At 33.7% G+C, this 25,747-nt stretch overlaps 1 protein-coding gene across 1 annotated transcript in view; it reads right to left on the bottom strand.

The window, feature by feature from the left end:
- Positions 1-800: 800 nt before the first annotated feature.
- The window catches only part of LOC139977795 (uncharacterized), a 28,512-nt gene continuing 3,565 nt past the window's right edge, over positions 801-25,747 (bottom strand). Inside the window, exons 2-9 of the mRNA XM_071987433.1 lie at positions 23,004-23,054; positions 20,279-20,431; positions 12,308-12,409; positions 11,261-11,362; positions 10,369-10,470; positions 7,265-7,363; positions 6,756-6,953; positions 801-3,931 (exon numbers count right to left, since the gene is read on the bottom strand). Of these exons, the coding sequence (XP_071843534.1) occupies positions 3,765-3,931; positions 6,756-6,953; positions 7,265-7,363; positions 10,369-10,470; positions 11,261-11,362; positions 12,308-12,409; positions 20,279-20,431; positions 23,004-23,054 (974 nt within the window). The 3' untranslated portion in view covers positions 801-3,764. The remainder of the gene's footprint in view (positions 3,932-6,755; positions 6,954-7,264; positions 7,364-10,368; positions 10,471-11,260; positions 11,363-12,307; positions 12,410-20,278; positions 20,432-23,003; positions 23,055-25,747) is intronic.

Raw genomic sequence — 25,747 nt, 5'->3', positions numbered from 1 at the left:
TGAAAGGAAAACCTGGAATTATTCTTCATACACAAATAAAAACATATGCAACCGTTCTATCCTAACAAGATGAGATATGAACTCAAAACAGACTACTAGAAAACTGAATGAATTCAGAATCACAAGAGACCATAGTCGACACTGGGAATTTAACCATAGTTTCAGGGAAAATATGGGGGCATATGTGGCAGCCAGGTGTTTTGCGACGGAAATTGCTTGCGAAGGTAGAAACTGGGTTGGAAAGTCTGGAGAAAGTCATTGAATTGAAGGTTAGGGGTTGACGAAAAGCCAGTATGGGGGTACCTTAAACCATTCTCCTACAGATTGACTGTTTGATAGTTCTCATATGGAGTTGACTATGGGATTGTATTGGGGCACAAGCGGAATTTGTGTGCTAGGAGTTCTTGGCTTGAAATTTGATAAGTCCTTTTGTCGGCCCTAGAAATACCCTACTTAATTACGTGAAGGGCGAAACCGACGTTGAAGAAATAACTAGCTAAAGAGATAACTGATGTTCATAATCAAATTACTAATTTTTGACAATGATGTATAGCCTCTGTAGCATATCTGCGACTATATGTACCTCATATTCGATGTTATTGCAAAGGACCTTTAAGGTTGCAATCAGTGTGACCATAGATAATCAGTACGCAGGGCAGCAACCATCATTTTTGTTATGGGAGCCAAGATGCTACATCGTCCGGGGGTTAAATTATAATTAAAGAAAAAGTTGGTGTACAATTAATTATAACATATATACTTTATTATTACATCATAAAAGAACATTTCAATTTCTTCTGCATTGGTCTTTTATCGAAAGTTATTCAATGATTTTTCATGACAATTATGAACTTTTATTACGTAACCATTAAATCAGTTATATTATTTTACTGAAGACAACAAGAACAATATTCCCCTATGAGATTGCTCCTCAATAAATACAAAGAAATTAAATTAATTTATATATCTCATTTTACACCTCTGTCAATATCATTGGCAAGAACGCCATTTTAAAGAAAATCAATTGGTTGCTTTAAGAAAATGTTCTCTGATTAAGAGTAGGATGATTACATATGAGCAAACACCCTCTCCACATCATATTGATATTTTAGTTATTTCTTTTTAACCAACAGCTCATATTAAAATTGAACATTAATTTATCTTGCTTATGTCGCTGTTTAACCACTATTCCTCGTTAAAAATACACTGATAGTTGGATTCCCAAAGCATCTTGGTGTAAACTGAACTTACTTAATCGTTTGCATAAAATATCAATAATGTTAAAGCCTTATTATGCAACCAATAGCGACCGTCTAAAAGATTGTAACTATCTTGTAGTAAATTATAAAACAATAACGACGATGTATTTTTTTTGTCAAACTTTGCACACAAAAAATACATCTTTATTCAGAAAATTTACTACACAGTGCCCAAACAGGCGTATATATATTTATAAGCTATCGGTTAGTTGGTATTAACAATGAAGGCTTAAACCGTGCAAATCTTTCAGTGATACACAAAATATGCAACATGAACGATGAAATTGGGCATTTGATTTTAAAATGAAAGAAAGCAATATATTACTTTTTGGCAACACTACATCCTTTCCAATTTATTAGTCTGATCTATTTAATTGAATCAATCTCGCTGGTAGAAGATCCCTTGTCTAAAACAATACAAAGCTTCAATACACGATCATGACAATATATTCAAATATAAGAAGTAAGGAAGGAACTGTACTTTATAAAACATTACGTACAAGTCATGTGCGAGCTATTTGAATAGCTGAAATGAACGTACTTAAAACGTATATAATAAGAAAGAAAGTCAGAAAGAGTGTCCATCTTGTTATAACACTATTAGGTATACGTCCATACATTGTTGAAAAGGAACGTGAACAAAAATTGATGATTTTACTTTTTACTGTAAGCAGGTGCAAACATTAATAATGAAAGCGTCTATTTGCACCTATTTGGTTATATGAATTTTTCCCAATATGCAGTTTTAACAATTGCAGGTTTCTTAAGAAAGTGACTTCTGGGTTCTAATCTTGCACGTTACCGCTATTTCTATAAAAAAAAAAAAAACTTCTATAAAAAAAAAGTTTCTATTTTCGTATAGTTACCACTTGTCCGTACTTGCTATACATAAATGACTATTTAAATATATCATAATTACATTTTATTAGCTTGAATGTTCCTTCAAGTATTTTGGAATTGCTATCAATTGTTTGTTCTGTATAAATTCCACTGGCAGACACTCAACTAAGTCCCATTTTGCAACGCAATACGTTGTAGTCTTAATGAAACAAACAATCAAAAATTCCGGACAAAAAGCGTTAAAAGTGATAAAAACATGCCATAACTTAAAATAAAATTAAATACTTGTCTTTTAAAACTACTACGTTGTGAGTAATTTTAACATCATTTGGTAATGCAATCAATTGTTTCCCTACTATGTGAGAAAAAGCCAATTTGAGTACACATTTTCAACGATCATAAGTTAAAAATATTTTAAACAATGTGAAACTTATACTAAGGAGATATAAATTCCACACCGCTCGTTAAAAAACCCGATCTCAATATCATACCCCTAATTCGAGATATGGTTGATTTAATGTAACTTATTTGACTGGCTAATCTATGCCATGGAGTTAGATCACAGTAGGTCTGTGACGTAAGTGTAAGCAAATGCTATGTGGTCGTTTCACTTAGACAAGTTTAACATGTTTGTTGATTTATCCTTGAAATATGATACATTCGGAATACTTGAATAGCTGTCAAAGTTTTCTGTTCTTGGGATTTCATCAAAATGAGGGGTGTGGGGTGGTGCGTGGTGAAAAAAGCACAAAATTATATTGATATGCTGTACATTGTAGAAATACACCTATCCAGCACTGCTACACTGAAAAATGCATGATATATATAAATATATATATATTCTTGATTTTCTAACTCATTACGATTTTCATTTATATATATATATATATACATATATGAAAACGTAATGAGTAAAAAACTTCCAGCCTACACCGGGATTCGAACCCGGGCCTCCCGCTTTATATGCTGACACCCTAACCAACTAGGCTATGGACACTAATTGTATGTCTAGAGGTTCGAAACCGGTAAGGAAGGTCGCAATTCCACTGTAGGCGTTTGTCACCTGTATCGATCAATGCTAGTTCTGTTTTTGGTGACACACACACATATATATATATATATATATATATTTATATATATATATATATATGTGTGTGTGTGTGTGTGCGTTTGTATGTGTGTGTGTGTGTGAATATACCAGTTAATATTGTCTTCGTTCAATCGGTCGTATATGCGTAAAAGCTCAACGAAGGCAGGACAAGACATCTTTATCAATTATGTCTTTTAAATTATCTACGTAATATTCATACACGCACACCCACCAAAAGACACGGCCACATCTGACGTCGGTATCAATATCTTTAAAGTCCATCACAGAGCATTCTTCGTCATTCATATATTTTCTGTTTTCTTCCATATGTCATTTAAGGAGCCATCTCATCAATGGTTGAAAAATACGCTTATTTAAAGTGATTTATTGGCGTTTAATTGGTGCCAAGGCGTACCAACATGTACGCATTCATCTTCGTATAACTACTAGATAGTATGTCTGTATGTGTTACATCATCTGAAGCTCAACAAGAGATAAGGAGAGTGTTCTTTAAGCTTAAATATTTTCTTTACTACTTTGATTCCTGTTGTTCCTTCTCTTCTTAATTAATGGTATTAAAGGTAATATTCACAGCAAAAATAGTAACTAGTCGTGCATTTCCTGTCGTGGTAGAGACCGTTATTTCTCATCACTCCGCAGTCTTGGCCATTCACATCATCTGGTTCTCCGTCTCCCCAATTGTGATACGTCAGTGGGCTACCGTCCTCATATTTCCATTCTCCTTGAAACGAAAATAGAAAGACAACAAGTTGACAATCCATGTAGTCGCAGATCTCATTCCAAAATGTTAGGTAAATGACCAATACGAGCTCATCACTGTGACCCACAAGGCTTGATGTACATAGCACTTGTGTTTTACAGACCCAATGACCTTTGACATGTCATGTGAATAAACTTTCTACAAATTCAATCAATAATACAGTAACTACATCCTAGTGGGTACACAAAGATTCCATTATGTCATTTGGTATTTAATAAACACCCAAAAGAATAGTTTATTTTACTAAATTTAACATTTTTAGTTCAGCAATCAACTTTAGCCATAGGAATATTCTAGAGTTGAAACTTGAAATTAATAAACCACACATTTTAAGGAAATTTGTATCAATTTGGCCTTTGAAATCGTTGATCACATTAGCATTGGCGTGTTGTATTTATTCATGCACTAAAGACCTATTGTCTGTGATACCCTTCTTTGAAGTTTGGACCATAATGTTATTTTGAAACATGTGTAACACCCATGCCAAGACACATACTCAACAAGTTCATTAATTAATTAGAGGATAAATACGAGGGGAACCGGTCTTAAATTTGATTTGAGACCGATGATGACGTCATCGAGGAGGCTGAGCGGACCGAGGCGATAGCCGAGGTCCGTCATCAGAGGTCTCAAATCAAATTTAAGACCGGGTACCCTCGTTTTTATCCCCATTCATAAATGACCCTCACAAATGTTAGAAAACGGCATTTTTTCGCTAATTTTTGCTGATCTGTATTTAATTATCCTTATGTCTCCCTTGATCTTTTTCCTGAATGACGTAATAGTCACTTCATGTAAAACAGCATTTTCTTCCCACGAACATTAAGAGTAACAAAATACGAATGAAGCAGTGTCGTTTGGTGTTAAAATTTGGTAGCTTAATCAATTCAAACACTAAAAAATGGAGGGAAATGACAATTAAATAAGAACAGATGAACAAATTTCTAAAGATAACATTTTAAAACTTTGTTTTGACCTACCAAGTCAAATTGCGCAATAACCAGATGCTGAGTTGTGTGTGTTCTGGAAAGTCCGTAAACGCTACAACAGTTAGGCTAGCAACGTTGCCTGTTGCTAACATTCTTTTGAGTAGAACTCGTCTATCCCTGGTCGGTAGATGAACCGTTCAAATAAACGTTTACTAGGCCTGAGAATGAGCAGTTTTTGAAGAGGTTCCGAGCCCCATTGTTCGACAGGTTTGGACTTGTAGTAACCGCAGTGTTATTGCGAGTCTGAAAGATCGCTAGGCCTAGTCCCTGGTCAGTCATGTCGTTACTGCTAGTAGTAGTAGTAGTATAGTGCTTACGTTATTGTTAGGCTTAGCGACAAGGTTTCTTCTGTTATACTTATAGTGTCAACATTGGACGCTTTACGCTTCGGTTCTTCGTTGAAGCACCTCGATAAGGTTGCTGACATTGACTCTAGCTCAAAATTAAGCTCAAAATTAATCCCTTAGTCATTTCATGATCCTCGAAGTATTTAGCTGGATGATTTAAGAAGTACGTACAGTGTGTATTGAGACTCGGTGTGTGTGAAAACATATACAGTACTACTGCTGTAACTAATTGCAAGTAGGCTATATTTACAGTACAGTATTCTTTTGCAATTTGGAACATTTCTTTGCCCATAAACATATATGCATATACTCATAGCAGCGTTACACCATGTCTTCATTTCTTTTAATTATGACTTCATGATTGCCACGGCAACAAACCAGTGTTTGTCTAACATTTCGATCCTGAAGCAATTCTCTTCTCTATACACTCGACTAGTCTCGAATCGCATTCGAGACTGGTCCAGTATACAGAAAGTTGGTTTAGGCATTTATGAATTTGCAATACAGACATACTAAGACCCATATTCAACACGTTTAAGTCCATCGACCGTATGGTCAATGAGTAGTGAGTATGATATCTAACATGGGTCATTTTGTCTTCTTCGTACTCGCAAAATGGCAAAATGCTGTTTTTTTGTTTATTTAACTTTCCCCCTGCTGACCTTTAATCGAGGTATGCTATTACATCTCAATCTACCTTTTTTATAGTGTCACCCTATATTATCCCATCCCCAGTTTATTCAGACCAACCCACCAAATTTCATATAGGTGATTCAATAGGGTGGGTGAAGGATTGGCTGCAATTTTAGTATCAAAAATGTTCGACATAGTACACTATTTCAAGAAAAGATCATAACAACAATAACAATATCGTCTTTACTTGTCGATTCTGATTCGTATGTATATTAGCGGAATACCATTTGTCCATTGAGTTTACACTTAATATCTCAGTATTGTATACGACTCAATTACCTAACTGAAAATTTCCTACAAAGACCTCATCATCATTTTCACTTTATTCACATTTGTTACCCTCAGAAATATTGCTTCCCCACCCCCCCCCCCCAACGGCCAACCCCGCTTGTCCCATCGTCTTGTATGCGGTGGAAAAACAACACAAATAAACCGCTAGCTAGCTATTTTAAGTAATACTATATGTTAAAACCTAGAAGGGCTACTCGAATTCATCAACAAGACCTATCCATTTTAAGTTCAATAACTATTTTGGGGATATTTTAATGCATGTCATTGCTACCCAATATAAGGAAATCTATTGGTAGAGAAATGATGCTTGCAGACTTTCAGTTTTGTTAAAGTATGTCAATGAGATCGTTGTGACTAATTTAATCAAAATCAGTCGTTTTTTATATATATAATATATGCATATTTCTGGGCACGGTTTGTATAGGTATCAACCAAAGACAATAGCTGCTTTAATGTGTTTGTTACCTTCTTTTTCCGAGTCATGGATGCCTATCCAGATGTATGCATTCCCTATGTTGGCTTGATCTCGAATGGCCTTTACTTCATTATTCTCCTCTTCGTTGTCAATGTGCACGAGGTGACCATTATCGTATAACTGGTGGCATCTGTCCACTGCTGCAGACCAGGTTAGCATATAGTCACTAATCCAGTACATCGATTGGTCTATTCCAGTCATAAGTCAGTCGGTAACAAAGGAACAGAGAAAAGTGAAAAGAGAAAGATTCATCTTTCAATAATTTCCTTTGATCTATATCTTGCTAAATATTGTTATCAATTCTCCTGAAATAAAAAAAAATTCCCAAGATTTCAGTTAAGATTGGAATTTAAAACATTTTAAGTTCACCATGATGATATCATGGTGAAATGTCCAAAACTAACTTTATAGGAAATTAAAATATGTTGATTATTATTAAAATTTCTGTTAACAGTAACTTTAAATTTATAGTTGGCTACCATAAATCAAAAACACTTACTCTTAACTCCCTCCTTTGTTGTATAATCGGGTCGTTCAGTTGATTTTGTTGTGTCATGTTCAGCCAATGTAGTAATGTGAGTCACATCAGCGTCAGCTGCTGCTGACAAAAATGAGGAACATCAGGAAAGCGTCACTGGCTGGGAACACGTGAGAACTAAACATAATTTACTCTTTTAATGATATAATTCTATAATTAAGTTAAGTAATCCAATAGCTTTTGTGTTTGCTAATATGACATCAATGTTAGATGACGACCGTAGTTCTACTATCGTAACGATCAATTTGATGTCAGAAAGTTTGAATTGAAGGGATTTATAAAGTGAATTGCCAATTCTCAACATCTAAGCCCAACCAAGCGGGTGGTTGTAGATTATCGTTGATACAACAAGTAACATTTGAGACATGTTGCCAAGTAAGTAGACTTAAGCCCGGGTCACATCTGCGCGATTCAACACGCGATTCAACTCGCAACTAAAATCACGCGAATCAGAAAAGTTGCTTCTGAGAAGTTGCGCTGATTAGGACATTGCTCTATTGCAAATCAACCCAAATCGAAGGCGCAACATTTATTGCGAAACAAGTTGATACCCGTGTCTAACTACGCGATTCAACCTTCAATTGTATTGCGAGTTGAATCGCGTGTTGAATCGCGCAGATGTGACCCGGGCTTTAGTCTCTAAAAGCAGAGACAGTTGACACAATACGAAGATCTGTAAAAGCAAGATATATATAAAATAATCTTACACTTAATAGACTAAGTCTCTAAAAGCATTCACAATGGACACAATACTAAGAACTATCAAAGCAAGACATATACAATATAATCTTACACTTAATGGACTTAGTCTCTAAAAGCATGAACAATGGACACAATACGAAGATCTGTTAAATCAAGACATATATCAGATAATCTTACACTTAATAGACTTAATCTCTAAAAGTAGAGACAATTGACACAATACCAAGGTTTGTCAAAGCAAGACATATATAAGATAATCTTATACTTTATAGACTTAGTCTCTAAAGTAGAGACAATTGACACAATACTAAGATCTGTCAAATCAAGACATATGTAAGATAATCTTACACTTAATAGACTTAGTCTCTAAAAGCATTCACAATGGACACAATACTAAGATCTATCAAAGCAAGACATATACAATATAATCGTACACGTAATGGACTTAGTCTCTAAAAGCATGAACAATGGACACAATACTAAGATCTGTAAAATCAAGACATATATCAGATAATCTTACACTTAATAGACTTAATCTCTAAAAGTAGAGACAATTGACACAATACCAAGGTTTGTCAAAGCAAGACATATATAAGATAATCTTATACTTTATAGACTTAGTCTCTAAAGTAGAGACAATTGACACAATACTAAGATCTGTCAAATCAAGACATATGTAAGATAATCTTACACTTAATAGACTTAGTCTCTAAAAGCATTCACAATGGACACAATACTAAGATCTATCAAAGCAAGACATATACAATATAATCTTACACGTAATGGACTTAGTCTCTAAAAGCATGAACAATGGACACAATACTAAGATCTGTAAAATCAAGACATATATCAGATAATCTTACACTTAATAGACTTAATCTCTAAAAGTAGAGACAATTGACACAATACCAAGGTTTGTCAAAGCAAGACATATATAAGATAATCTTATACTTTATAGACTTAGTCTCTAAAGTAGAGACAATTGACACAATACCAAGGTTTGTCAAAGCAAGACATATATAAGATAATCTTATACTTTATAGACTTAGTCTCTAAAGTAGAGACAATTGACACAATACCAAGGTTTGTCAAAGCAAGACATATATAAGATAATCTTATACTTTATAGACTTAGTCTCTAAAGTAGAGACAATTGACACAATACTAAGATCTGTCAAATCAAGACATATATCAGATAATCTTACACTTAATAGACTTAGTCTCTAAAAGCATTCACAATGGACACAATACTAAGATCTATCAAAGCAAGACATATACAATATAATCTTACACGTAATGGACTTAGTCTCTAAAAGCATGAACAATGGACACAATACTAAGATCTGTAAAATCAAGACATATATCAGATAATCTTACACTTAATAGACTTAATCTCTAAAAGTAGAGACAATTGACACAATACCAAGGTTTGTCAAAGCAAGACATATATAAGATAATCTTATACTTTATAGACTTAGTCTCTAAAGTAGAGACAATTGACACAATACTAAGATCTGTAAAATCAAGACATATATCAGATAATCTTACACTTAATAGACTTAATCTCTAAAAGCAGAGACAATTGACACAATACGAAGATCTGTAAAAGCAAGATATATATAAGATAATCTTATACTTTATAGACTTAGTCTCTAAAGTAGAGACAATTGACACAATACTAAGATCTGTCAAATCAAGACATATGTAAGATAATCTTACACTTAATAGACTTAGTCTCTAAAAGCATTCACAATGGACACAATACTAAGATCTGTAAAATCAAGACATATATCAGATAATCTTACACTTAATAGACTTAATCTCTAAAAGCAGAGACAATTGACACAATACCAAGGTTTGTCAAAGCAAGACATATATAAGATAATCTTATACTTTATAGACTTAGTCTCTAAAGTAGAGACAATTGAGACAATACCAAGGTCTGTCAAAGAAAGACATAAACAATATAATCTTACACTTAATAGACCAAGTCTTCCCCGCAATAATTTAAATATGAAACATTCATACTAAATTGAAATGAATAAATAATCGATTGGTTTATTCCAGTCATAAGTCAGTCGTTAACAAGGGAGAGTGAAAATTGAAAAGAAATGACATCAAGATTCATCTTTCAATAATTTCCTTTGATCTATATCTTGCTAAATATTGTTATCAATTCTCCTGAAATAAAAAAAAAATTCCCAAGATTTCCGTTAAGATTGGAATTTAAAACATTTTAAGTTCACCATGATGATATCATGGTGAAATGTCTTTATAGGAAATTAAAACATGTTGATTATTATTAAAATTTCTGTTAACGGTATTTATATTTACAGTTGGCTACCATGAATCAAAAACACTTACTCTTAACTCCCTCCTTTGTTGTATAATCGGGTCGTTCAGTTGATTTTGTTGTGTCATGTTGAGCCAATGTAGTAATGTGAGTCACATCAGCGTCAGCTGCTGCTGACAAAAATGAGGAACATCAGGAAAGCGTTATTGGCTGGGAACACGTGAGAACTAAACATAATTTACTCTTTTAATGAGATAATTCTATAATTAAGTTGAGTTTTCCAATAGCTTTTGCTTTTGCTAAGATGACATCAATGTTAGATGACGACAGTTGTTCTAGTATCGTAACGATCAATTTGATGTCAGAAAGTTTGTATTGGAGGGCTTTATCAAGTGAATTGCCAATTCTCAACATCTAAGACCAACCGAGCGGGTGATTTTAGATTATCTTTAATACAACAAGTTACATTTGAGACATGTGGCCAAATAAGTAGACTCTAAAAGTAGAGACAATTGTCAAAATACGAAGATCTGTCAGAGCAAGACATTATAAGATAATCTTACACTTAATAGACTAAGTCTTCCCCGCAAAAATGTAAATATGAAACAATAATACTAAATTGAAATAAATAAATAATCCATTGGTCTATTCCAGTCATAAGTCAGTCGTTGACAAGGGAGAGCGAAAATTGAAAAGGAATGACATCAAGATTCATCTTTCAATAATTTCCTTTTATCTATATCTTGCTAAATATTGTTATCAATTCTACAGAAATAAAGGAAATTCCCAAGATTTTAGTTAACATTGGAATTTAAAACATTGTTAGTTCACCATGATGACATCGGTAGAAGAAATGTACACCACTAACTTTATCAGAAATTAACATATGTTGATGATTATTAAAATTTCTGCCAACGATAACTTTATATTTATAGTTAACTACCATAAATCGAAAACACTTACTCTTAACACTTTCCTCTGTTGTAGAATCGGGTCGTTCAGTTGATTTTGTTGTGTCATGTTGAGCCAATGTAGTAATGTGTGTCACATCAGCTTGAGCTGCTGCTGAAATAGAAAAAAAATATATAGAACAACAGGAAAGCGTTACTGGCTGGGAACACGTGAGAACTAAACATGATTTATTCTTTTAATGAGATAATTCTATAATTAAGTTGAGTAATACAATAGCTTTTGTGTTTGCTAAGATGACATCAATGTTAGATGACGACCGTAGTCCCACTATCGTATAACGATCAATTTGATGTCAGAAAGTCTGTATTGGAGGGTTTAATGAAGTGAATTGCCAGCTTTCAGCATCTAGGCCCATCTAAGCCCAACCAAGCGGGCGGTTGCAGATTATCTACAACCGCCATATATACATGATAGTCTTACACTTAAAGATTTAGTCTCTAAAAGTAGAAACAATTGACACAATAGGAAGATCCGTAAAAGCAAGACATATCTAAGACTGTCTTTCAATTAATCGACTTAGTCTCTGAAAGTAGGGACAATTGACGCAATACGAAGATCTGTAAAAGCAAGACATATATAACATAATCTTACACTTAATAGTCTAAGTCTTCCCTGCAAAAATATAAATATGAAACAATAATACTAAATTGAAATAAATAAATAATCGATTGGTCTATTTCAATCATACGTCAGTCGTTGACAAGGGAGAGCAAAAATAGAAAAGGAATGACATCAAGATTCATCTTTCAATAATTTCCTTTTATCTATATCTTGCTAAATATTGTTATCAATTCTACTGAAATAAAAGAAATTCCGAAGATTTCAGTTGATATTGGAGTTTAAAACATTGTTAATTCGCCTTGATGACATCGTTAGAAAAAATGTCCACCACTCACTTTATAAGAAATTAACACATGTTGATTATTATTAAAATTTCTGCCAACGGTAACTATATATATATATATATATATATATATATATATATATATAGTATATATATATATATATAGTTCGCTACCATCAATCGAAAGCACTTACTCTTAACACTTTCCTTAGTTGTAGAATCGGGTCGTTCAGTTGATTTCGTTGTGCCATGTTGAGCCAATGTAGTAACGTGTGTCACATCAGCGTCACTTCCTGCTGAAAAGAAAAAAATATATATATATAGAACGGCAGGAAAGCGTTACTTGCTGGGAACACGTGAGAACTAAACATAATTTAGTCTTTTAATGAGATAATTCTATAATTAAGTTGAGTAATCCAATAGCTTTTGTTTTTGCTAAGATGATATCAATGTTAGATGACGACCGTAGTTTTACTATCATAACGATCAATTTGATTTCAAAAAGTTTGTATTGGAGGGCTTTATAAAGTAAATTGCCAATTCTCAACATCTAAGCCCAACCAAGCGGGCGGTTGTAGATTATCATTAATACAACAAGTTACATTTCAGACATGTGTCACAATAAAAAGACTTAAACTCTAAAAATATAGACAATTGACAGAATACGAAGATCTATCAAAGCAAGACATTTATAAGATAATCTTACACTTAATCGACTTAGTCTCTAATAGTAGAGACAATTGACACAATACTAAGATCTGTCAGAACAAGACATATATAAGACAGTCTAACACTTAATCGAATTAGTCTCTTAAAGTAGAGACAATTGACAAAATACGAAGATCTGCAAAAACAAGACATATATAATATAATCATACACTGAATAGTTTAAGTCTTCCCGCAAAAATATAAATATGAAACAATAATACTAAAGTGAAATAAATAAATAAATAAATAATCGATTAGTCTATTCCAGTCATAAGTCAGTCGTTGACAAGGAAGAGCAAAGATCGAAAAGGAATGACATCAAGATTCATCTTTCAATAATTTCCTTTTATCTATATCTTGCTAAATATTGTTATCAATTCTACTGAAATAAAAGAAATTCCCAAGATTTCAGTAAACATTGGAGTTTAAAACATTGTTAGTTCACCATGATGACATCGGTAGAAGAAATGTCCATCACTATATTTACAAAAAATTAACACATGTTGATTATTATTAAAATTTCTGCCAACGGTAACTTTATATTTATAGTTCGCCACCATCAATGGAAAGCACTTACTCTTAACACTCTCCTTAGTTGTAGAATCGGGTCGTTCAGTTGATTTTGTTGTGTCATGTTGAGCCAATGTAGTAATGTGTGTCACAGCATCGTCAGCTGCTGCTGAAATAGAAAATTTTTTATAGAACAGCAGGAAAGCGTTACTGTCTGGGAACACGTGAGAACTAAACATAAGTTATTCTTTTAATGAGATAATTCTATAACTAAGTTGAGTAATCAAATAGCTTTTGTGTTTGCTAAGATGACATCAATGTTAGATGACGACCTTAGTTCTACTATCATAACCATCAATTTGATGTCAGAAAGTTTGTATTGGAGGGCTTTATAAAGTAAATTGCCAATTCTCAACATCTAAGCCCAACCAAGCGGGCGGTTGTAGATTATCATTAATACAACAAGTTACATTTGAGACGTTTGGCCAAATAAGTAGACTTAAACTCTAAAAATATAGACAATTGACAGAATACGAAGATCTATCAAAGCAAGACATTTATAAGATAATCTTACACTTAATCGACTTAGTCTCTAAAAGTAGAGACAATTGACACAATACTAAGATATGTCAGAACAAGACATATATAAGACAGTGTTACACTTAATCGAATTAGTCTCCTAAAGTAGAGACAATTGACAAAATACGAAGATCTGCAAAAACAAGACATATATAATATAATCATACTCTTAATAGTCTAAGTCTTCCCGCAAAAATATCAATATGAAACAATAATACTAAAGTGAAATAAATAAATAATCGATTAGTTTATTCCAGTTATAAGTCAGTCGTTGACAAGGAAGAGCAAATATTGAAAAGGAATGACATCAAGATTCATCTTTCAATAATTTCCGTTGATCTATATCTTGCTAAATATTGTTATCAATTCTACTGAAATAAAAGAAATTCCGAAGATTTCAGTAAACATTGGAGTTTAAAACATTGTTAGTTCACCATGATGACATCGGTAGAAGAACTGTCCACCACTAACTTTATAAGAAATTAACACATGTTGATTATTATTAAAACTTCTGCCAACGATAACTTTATATTTATAGTTCGCTACCATCAATCAAAAACACTTACTCTTAACACTCTCCTTAGTTGTAGAATCGGGTCGTTCAGTTGATTTCGTTGTGTCATGTTGAGCGAATGTAGTAATGTGTGTCACAACAGCGTCAGCTGCTGCTGAAATAGAAAATATATATAGAACTGCAGGAAAGCGTAACTTGCTGGGAACACGTGAATACTAAACATAATTTGTTCTTTTAATGAGATAATTCTATAATTAAGTTGAGTAATCCAATAGCTTTTGTTTTTGCTAAGATGATATCAATGTTAGATGACGACCGTAGTTCTACTATCGTAAAGATCAATTTGATGTCAGGAAGTTTGTATTGGAGGGCTTTATAAAGTGAATTGCCAATTCTCAACATCTAAGCCCAACCAAGATTTTCACTAATACAACAAGTTACATTTGAGACATGTGGTACAATAAGTAGACTTAGTCTCTAAAAGTAGAGACAATTGACACAAAACGAAGATCTGTCCAAGCGAGACATTTATAAGATATTCTTACACTTAATAGACTGAGTTTCTTAAAGTAGAGACAATTGACACAATACGAAGATCTGTCCAAGCAAGACATAAACAAGATAATCTTACTCTTCATAGAATTAGTGTCTAAAAGTAGAGACAATTGACAGAACACGAAGATCTGTCAAATCAAGACATATATAAGATAATCTTACACTTAATAGTAACAGTCTCTAAAAGTAGTGACAATGGACATAATACGAAGATCTGCCAAAGCAAGACATATATCAGATAATCTTACAGTTATAGACTAGGTCTCTAAAAGTAGAGTCAGTTGACGCAATACGAAGATCTGTAAAAGCAAGTCATATACAATATAATCTTTCATTTAATAGACTAAGTCCTCCCTGCAAAAATATAAATATAAAACAATAATACTAAAGTAAAATCAATAAATATTCGGTTGTTCTATTCCAGTCATAAGTCAGTCGTTGACAAGGAAGAGCAAAAATTGAAAAGGAATGACATCAAGATTCATCTTTCAATAATTTCCTTTGATCTATATCTTGCTAAATATTGTTATCAATTCTACTGAAATAAAAGAAGTTCCGAAGATTTCAGTTAACATTGGAATTTAAAACATTGTTAGTTCACCATGATGACATTAGTAGAAGAAATGTCCACCACTAACTTTATAAGAAATTAACACATGTTCATGATTATTCAAATCTCTGCCAACGGTAACTTTATATTTATAGTTGGCTACCATAAATCAAAGACACTTACTCTTAACACTCTCCTTAGTTGTAGAATCGGGTCGTTCAGTTGATTTTGTTGTGTCATGTTGAGCCAATGTAGTAATGTGTGTCACAACAGCGTCAGCTGCTGCTGACATAGAAAAAAATATATAGAACAGCAGGAAAGCGTTACTTGCTGGGAACACGTGAGAACTAAACATAATTTATTCTTTTAATGAGATGATTCTATAATTAAGTTGAGTAATCCAATAGCTTTTGTGTTTGCTAAGATGACATCAATGTTAGATGACGACCGTAGTTCTACTATCGTAACGATCAATTTGATGTCAGAAAGTTTGTATTGGAAGGCTTTATAAAGTGAATTGCCAATTCTCAACGTCTGAGACCAACCAAGCGGACGGTTGTAGATTAGCGTTAATACAACAAGTTACGTTTGAGACATGTGGCCAAATAAGTAGACTTAGTCTCTGAAAGTAGAGACAATTGACACAATACGAAGATCTGTCAAGCAAGACATTTATAAGATAATCTTACACTTAATAGTTTAAGTCTTCCCGCAAAAATATAAATATGAAACAATAATACTAAATTGAAATAAATAAATAAATAATCGATAGGTCTATTCAAGTCATAAGTCAGTCGTTGACAAGGGAGAGAAAAAAATGAAAAGGAATGACATCAAGATTCATCTTTCAATAATTTCCTTTGATCTATATCTTGCTAAATATTGTTATCAATTCTACTGAAATAAAAGAAATTCCGAAGATTTCAGTTAACATTGGAGTTTACAACATTGTTAGTTCACCATGATGACATCGGTAGAAGAAATGTCCACCACTCAATTTATAAGACATTAACACATGTTGATTATTATTATTAAAATTTCTGCCAACGTTAACTTTCTATTTCTAGTTCGCTACCATCAATCGAAAGCACTTACTCTTAACACTCTCCTTAGTAGTAGAATCGGGTCGTTCAGTTGATTTTGTTGTGTCATGTTGAGCCAATGTAGTAATGTGTGTCACAACAGCGTCAGCTGCTGCTGAAATAGAAACAAATATATATATAGAACAACAGGAAAGCGTAACTTGCTGAGAACACGTGAAAACTAAACATAATTTGTTCTTTTAATGAGATAATTTTATAATTAGAAACAATCGACACAATAGGAAGATCTGTAAAAACAAGACATATATAAGATGATCTTACACTTAATAGTAACAGTCTCTGAAAGTATAGACAATTGACACAATACGACGATCTGTCAAAACAAGACATGTGTAAGATAATCTTACACTTAGTAGACTTAGTCTCTAAAGAAAGTGACAATTGACAGAATACGAAGATCTGTCAAAGCAAGACATATATCAGATAATCTTACACTTATAGACTAGGTGTCTAAAAGTAGAGACAATTGACGCAATACGAAGATTCGCAAAAACAAGACATATATAATATATTCTTACACTTAATAGTCTAAATCTTCTCTGCAAAAATATAAATATGAAACAATAATACTAAAGTGAAAGAAATAAATAAATAATCGATTGGTCTATTCCAGTCATAAGTCAGTCGCTGACAAGGGAGAGCGAAAATAGAAAAGGAATGACACCAAGATTCATTTTCAATAATTTCCTTTTATCTATATCTTGCTAAATGTTGTTTCAATTCTACTGAAATAAAATAAAGACCAATGTTTCAGTCTACATTGGAATTTAAAACATTGTAAGTTCAACATGATTGATGGCAGGAGAAATGTCCAACACTAACTTTATAAGAAATTAACACATGTTGATTATTGTCCTGAGGTACAATGCTGTAAGTTCAATTTATTAACATTTCTGTCAACGGTACCTTTATATTTCTAGTTGACTACCATCAACCGAAGACACTTACTGTTAACTCTCTCCTTTGTTGTAGAATTTTCTTGTGTCATGTTGAGCAATCTATGTTCCGTTGCACCGTCACATGGAGTACCTACAGTACGTTCATTAACATCTGGGAAGAGGGTATAAACATATATATCTGCATATATATATATATATATATATATACATTCATACATATATAATATAAAGAAAATCCATTTAAACTCCAAAAGAAAATATTATTAGAAAAAGTAAAGAAATTAGATATGACTCATATTTCACAAATAAGGAGTATTGTTATGGAAAATATGTTGGAATTGTTGGAATGTTGGAATTTCCGGTGCCCCTGGGACCTTCGTCAGCAATACTTGGCAGTGGAATGAAAAGTACAAAATGTAACACAATGAAAGTATGACGTTAGATAAGTGTCAGTGGCATTGATGAAAATATAACAAAATAAATCATGACTATACAGGAAGCGGATTAACGAGCAAATAATAGGAAGAACGGATTACATATGTTTGTAGAACTGTTAGTGGTTTGGAGTCCCAAGTCTTTGTTGAAGCCTGTGATGTTAGACTTAATACGAAAGATCCAATCGATTTCTTTTCGTTTACGTTCAGTTACGGATTAGAAGTTCGAGGCAATTAAACGTATTTTAAGAAAAGTTAACAAATTGTTTCCTTCTACAGATGTACATTTAAATCTTTTAGAATAATAGCATAGCTCATTATAGTAACTTTCCCCAATGTGTTAGGCAGAGATGTATTTAATCGCTCTAGTTCGGCAGATCTGATTCATCATTCGATTCAGAATGTTCTGATTATGATATTTATTTTTAGTTGCGGCTTGATTCAGCCTTTTAAATTTAGCAATCCAGAATATGTTGTCAACAAATGTCCTTAAGTTGTCCTTAAAAACTGTTAACATACTATCTCTGTATATTATGAAGAAACTCCTGACACCTGTTGCTAGAAAACAATGATATTACTCTAATAATAAGTCAAATCGTATATTAGGTAATTGTTCTAAATAATTCAAAATTCCTTAATTTTATTTGAAACGTTTGGAAAAAAAGTATTGAAGCAGTGTAAAACAGACAACGTTTCAACGGCACAATTTGTTATCTTTAAATGCGGACACCCTTACCACTAGGCTTTGGACGCTCATTGTATGTCCACAGGTTCGAAACCAGTAAGGAAGGTCGTAATTTCACTGTAGGCGTTAGGCACTTGTATCGAACAATACTAGTTCTGTTTTGGTGACATATTTGCCTTACTCTAGATATCAAATATTGATGCTAACCAATTCGAAATCATTTGTGATCCCTAAAGCCGGATCTCGAAGGAGATACTTTGAACTTTGACTGTGTTAATGAAATGGAGGTAAACAACAAAGGCAAATGAATAAATAATTGAAATTGTAGTGAGTTGGAAAATCAAGAACAGTGAAAAAACTTCCAGCCTCCACCGTAATTCGAACCCGGGCCTCCCGCTTTATATGCGGACACCCTAACCACTAGACTATTGACGCTGATTGTATGTCCAGAGATGCCAAAACGGTAAGGATATATATATATATATATATATATATATATTTATATATATATATATATATATATATATATATAGTTCGCTACCATCAATCGAAAGCACTTACTCTTAACACTTTCCTTAGTTGTAGAATCGGGTCGTTCAGTTGATTTCGTTGTGCCATGTTGAGCCAATATAGTAACGTGTGTCACATCAGCGTCACTTCCTGCTGAAAAGAAAAAAAAATATATATATATATATAGAACGGCAGGAAAGCGTATATATATATATATATATAATATTTATATATATATATATATATATATATATATGCAGATATATATATATATATATGTAATGGAGGTAAACGACAAAGGCAAATGAATATATATAAATGAAAATCGTAATGAGTTGGAAAATCAAGAACAGTATATATATATATATATATATATATATATATTTATTTATATATATATATATATATATATATATATATATACATATACATATACATATACATATAATACTGAGAAATTCTGTTGATTCTATAATACTGAGAAATTTAATGCATCCTTGCGAGCGTGCATACTCTTCTGTTCTCACTCTCAAATATTCAGAAAAGTTTACTAATTGTTTTATACATTTTAGAATAATAACATTCATTTTGCCAAAAGTGTTCATTTCTAGAACCCACGTGTCCATATCAAGACATTCGTTGTAGGCGTTGCTTACTTGTAGACACATATCCTATGATAGCCATTTCCCCCATATGTTAGGCAGAGCTGTAGCTAATCGCTCTCGTTCGGCAGATCTGAATTATCAATCGATTCAAAATGTTCTCATCGTGATTTGTATTTTAAGTTAGGGCCGATAAGAGACCAAATGATTCAACCTTTTAAATTAGGCAATCCAAGAAATGTCCTTAATTTGACCATTCAACATTTGCTAACAAATTGTCTCTGTATATCATGAATGAAATCCTGATATCTGAGATATGAAGCAACGATATTCGATTAGTCGGTTGTATACCTACATCATACCATATTCCATTGAATACTGTCAAATTAGGAATATTAGGGTAATTGTACAAGGTTACCGAATGTTCCTTAGTACTATTTAAAAAAATCATTATTGTTTACATTATTGCTTAAAATGGTATCTGGTGTCATGGAATTATTTAGTTTAGTAACTTACCTTGGTAGTGTCTGTCTGGTATAAAATTTAGCAGTGATGTCACAATGGACGAATCTGGTGGCACTTCTAAGTCATGATCCCCGTGGCAGCTAGTCTGTCTGAAAATGGAGCTACGATCAGACGTTCTGTGGTTAGAGTAACAGATGCTTGCATCTAAAATGGGGAAAGTGGGATAATATGATATATTTGTCTTGTTAGTCGATAACTTAATTGAAACATATTGTTACGAAGTCCAGATATCATGGTTTGGGAAACGAACACAATAAAGTAGGTTAGAGAGATTTTGTTTGTAAAATGAATCTAATACGTGTCTCTTGGTAACAAAAATATATAACTTAGCATAAATACATTACATACCTTAATACTTAAAGTTAACTTAGCGCGCACGCAAGGTACCTCTGCTACCGCTGGGTTCTCCGTCGGGGTGTCAAATTCCAGGGTAGTCGGTGTTGATTAAGTAACAGTGCGGGTGTGTCTGGAAGCTTCCGGAAGGAGCTTTACGTAAATAACAGTTCCGGTAGAGGACAGGACCAGGTAAGGTAAATGATAAGTCCAGAAGAATGGTATCCAAAAGAGAATTAAGAGAAAGTCACACACAGAGTGGTTGGCATGGTGAAGAGAGGCCGGAACGGAAAAGGTGGGTTTTTGTAAGTGCTAGGCGACATAGTTGTTTTACGTGGCGTGACGTACAGGTTGGTGCCACTGGGAGAAGAGACCGAGCCAATCCTTGAAAACTAATTTACATGACATTCTGTGAGGTTACTCGACTGTAGCTTAGAACTGCACTGATTGTGCTCTACGTTTACAAATTAGCATGATAATACACCATTTAAGCATTGCATAACATCAATTAGCGTAGTAAACCTTTAAAGTAACATGCTGCATCATAACAATATTCACCGAATCACTATACATAATCATGAGGCACGATATAAACCAACACCCTAATTTAAACTCCTAGAAATGATTGATTCAACAGAGCTGTGTTTACAGGGACGATCGTAGATGTGTCATCTTAAACTCTTAGATTGTCTCTAATAGGCCAATAAACGATCCGAGAATATGAGGTATAACCTCTAAATCAGACAAAAGGGCCACTTCAACCTGATCGACAATATAGTCTGATCGTTCTGGTAATAACTGTAACATTTTTCGTGAAATATAATAGACTATTGTATAACATATTTATGCCCCTCCACTCCCTTTTACCATTAGTCCCCGTTGCGCATATCAACTAATACGAAGGTGGCTTTATACAAACGACACCTTCCTAATAAAGATTCCATTCAGTTACATCTAAATAACAAATCCAGAAAACAGCAATGGATGAATTTGACAAGAACTTTGCTAGTGAATGCAAACAAATAACAATGAACAGAAATTGAATGCAACCAGATGGTGAGCAATGTTGACAATACAGACTTGTTGAGTAGATGAAAATAGAAAAGCATCTCGAAAACATCAATTGGACACGTTCTTTATAATTATCTCTACTTGAATGTCAAGCTTCAAAGCACTGGCACTGACAGCATGAATATCATGTTACTATCAGAGACAGCTAAAGCACTATTCATACTGTCAGCAAACAGTACGTTGAAGCATGATATTAGAGGACAGTATATTGTGGTATTTAGAATCATTCCAACTGGATGGAAAATACTATTAGACATTTGGCATTTCAATTCATGTGTGGGCACTTTTTCGGTAAAATAAATTTCAAGGAGCAATTTGGTACATTAAGTATTAAATTGTAAAACATGATAGGTTAGCATTTGACAATGTGTATTTACTAAACGTTGATACCATCATTGATTTCATGCTATAAGGGGTAATTTTAAAAATAGTTTGAATGTGAAAACTTATCAGACCAAAGTAGAGAAGACAATAAGTTAGATGAGCTCAATCAGTTTTAATATAGTTGACTATGACGTGTCACTGTAAAATTTGTTTCCTATAAAATAATGTAATGGCACAAAATATTGAAGTATATGTAAGTGGCTACTGTATTATATATTATTATCGATATCACTAACATCATGTTAACTATTCATACTGTCAGCAAACTACGTTGAAGCATGATATGCGAGGACATTATTTTGTGGTATTAGAATTGTTCCAACTTGCTGGAAAATAGTGTTAGACATTTAGCATTTTAATTAATCTGCGGACACTCTGTCGGTAAAATAAATTTCAAGGAAATATTTGGTAGATTAAGTATTAAAGGGTAAACAGGGTATGTTAGCATTTACCAATTTGTGTTTACTAGACGTTGATACCATCATTGATTTCATGGTATAAGGAGTAAACCAAACTTTAAAAATAGTTTGCAGGTGAAAACTTTGCAGACCGAAGTAGATAAGACAATCAGTTTTAATATAGTTATCTACGACGTGTCGGTGTTAAATTTATTGCTATATTACATAATTTAATGACACAAAATATTAATTACATCATGTTAACGACTGATGTATCTTAGCAGCCATGCAGAAATCACAGTAACAGTTATAAAGAAGACATTGTGTCACAAATGAATAACCCATAAAGTTACACAGTACCGCTTCAATACAATTAGATAGATGGTGAATTGGTCACGCGACCATGCATCAACCTTGTTAAATGTTATAAGCAGAATGCATCGACATTCGCGAGACAATTTCAGGGTGCAATCCACCAAGATTGAAAAACGGACACAATAATGCAAGCCGTTAGTTCCATTACTACTCACCTTTATTTTCCACAGTTTGGTGTGTAGGGGCACCTTCCGTTGATATAAAACCTAAATATGAATTTAGAACAAATATAATGAATAATACACCAACTACATGTTGACCTGGGTAAAATGAATGCAACTGTTGAGGATCTTTGGGCATCCTAGCTTGTTAGTCAAAAGCGGTGTACAAACTTCCCACCTGGTCCATGGATCCGCGCCTTATTAAGCGCTTATCCGCAGACAAACTTGGTTTTCGATTCACGAAATAACGAGCAGTACAGTCAAGGTTAGTGCATGCAATTATTTTATGTCTTGAAATTGAAGGTGATGCGAGAACGAAGCAACGAAAAGAAAGCAGTACAAACCGTATAGGATCAGTAATATTACAGTGAGTCCTTTCTCCATCTTTGTATTTCATGCAGATTCTTCTTAATAGTATAAACGCTGTTGTAATTATTATAAAAGTGTTCCTTTCCTTTTTAGTCAATTCTGTCTTTTATTAAATATCAAAGTAGTATTTATAACAAAAATAGAAATCACTGCTACAACTGATGTCGTTATAACGACCATCCTGTGTTCCGACATCAATGGTATAAGCGACTAAGCAGCAATTACATGGTTCGTCATGGCGTCAACAAGAGATGTTTGATTTGTAGAATTTATGAAGAAGGCGTACTTTCTTTAATCATTATATTTCCTTCCTTTGTACCAAAGTCATATAAAATTTATATCTTCAGTTGCTATGACAACCTAATACAAATATTCAAATATTACGAAAGAAGAAGCTTTCTCTCACACGTACGATTTAACGTATTTGCATGTTTTTATGTCACCTTAACCAAATGAATAACCCCTTTCATAATAAGCGTGAAACGTATGTAATTTAGCATACAAGTCTTTTGTTTGATAAAGGCAAATAATCATATTGCGCGTTTTGATAAAGAACTGTGGTTCATCAAAGGCGGAACAGACGAAATAACGTCATGTAGGCTATATGGCTGCTATCTAAAGAGTTTATCGCAACCCCCTCCTTTGTATCGATAATTAAATATATTTAAATACAAGCAAAACCGATGGGAATCCACAAACCCCCCTCAACCCTCCGCCCCCCTTTCGAAAAATTAAAAGTAAAGAAAAATATTGTCACAATTATGTCACGAAATATTGAAGCTCTGCATTCTTATTTTTCTCTTGAAACCGGCCGTATTCCTTCTTTCAAATCATTAAAACTAAAGTTAGTTGAGGCCAGAATTGAATAGCTTTTTAATTGTTGATTGCATGCGTTGGGAGAACCTGCAATACTACGTTAAGAAACTGTTCTTATGTAGGTTACGATATAAGACAGTGCAAGCGAAAACTGTGTTGCAGATATACCATGTTTAGTTGCATTGAGACACTCATTTGTACAATCTCGTAGACACTTCCAAGCCTTGTGACGTCACATGACTTGCCGAATGACTAGATTAAACTCACCGGGGTCGAACCAAGAGCACAAACAGTTGAGATGAAGCAGACATGACGCTCTAGAAAAGGATTTTGTTGTTATGTATTTGTGCTCAATTAGAACTTTTCAAAAATGATAAAAATAGGAACAGTTCAGACAGCAAAAGCTCCAAGGTAAGAAGTTCAAGAACAATAAATAACATATGATAATGTTTGTACAATAGATCGTTAGCTTCGATTCAATACTATTCAGTATTTCACAATTAAATGTAAACCATGAAATAGAAACGTTCATCCTAATTTTGCCCATCCTCTCCCCCTCCCCAGACCGACAGGGCTGGCTACGTGCCTGGATATACCGACTGTACAAACAGAACCTGTTGCCTCTCGCTTGCTGCTTAGCGTACCAGAGACTGGAGTGGGGCAAAAGGGTAGACAGACTGGCCGTTGTGGTTGTGGAGCGTGTAGCATGGTGGGACCATATATTACACACTTTAATGTTCAATTGTGTATATAAAAAGTCAACTGGATAGGCTTTTGAATTAGGGAACCTATTAAGTCGCAGTTAAATGTGATGGTGTGCTTTGCACCTGTTTTTCTTACAATTGTGTCCCTTTCGCTTTAAACTGATGCTTTGTGATATTTCTATAAAATTGTAAGGTGATTTTGAAGTTCCGCTTTTAGTATTTTTTGATATTTTTTATTCCTGTTTTAACTCCTACCAGACGTACCACACCGCTCCCATTTTGCCAGAAAAGACGATGTTGTTTAAGTCCCAGAACTAGGCTAAGGAGAGGCGAAGAGGAATTTCCCGTCCCCAATTGAAATGAGGTAATACGACGTTATTTAACAACTTCAAACCACAAATGGATTCATTATGATGGGATACGAACTGAAGCTTTCATCAGACCGCAGAAAAAGTTAGGCCAGTGAATTGCTACGGTGCTATGGAACAACTTGATAAGGTGCGCAGTACAAGAGACTGTCTGCGAAGTGCAAGGTTCCTTGATGATAATTGCAAAGTATTGTGTATCAATTGCGGATGTAAGGTTGCAATCTCGAAAGTTCACTCTACTAAAGAAGTAATGTCGATAATTATTAGAACGAAATTATACTTAGCCATTCCCAATTAGTAAACGGTAAATGCAGTCCTAGCAGCATTTTTTGCAAATGCGTTCGAATTTCCCATTGGTCGAGGGCATGAGTGTAGAAAGCTTTAACAAATGTGGGGTCACATTTTGCGAGGATCACTTCGGAACTCAGCATGCATCGTAAGCACCACAAATGGGAGGGGTGGCAAAATACAGGGGGGACAA

Source organism: Apostichopus japonicus, chromosome 12 (assembly GCF_037975245.1).
Source record: "Apostichopus japonicus isolate 1M-3 chromosome 12, ASM3797524v1, whole genome shotgun sequence".
NCBI lineage: Eukaryota > Metazoa > Echinodermata > Holothuroidea > Aspidochirotida > Stichopodidae > Apostichopus > Apostichopus japonicus.
Note: the sequence above shows the minus strand (reverse complement) of the source record. Positions and strands in the feature narration are given on the sequence as shown.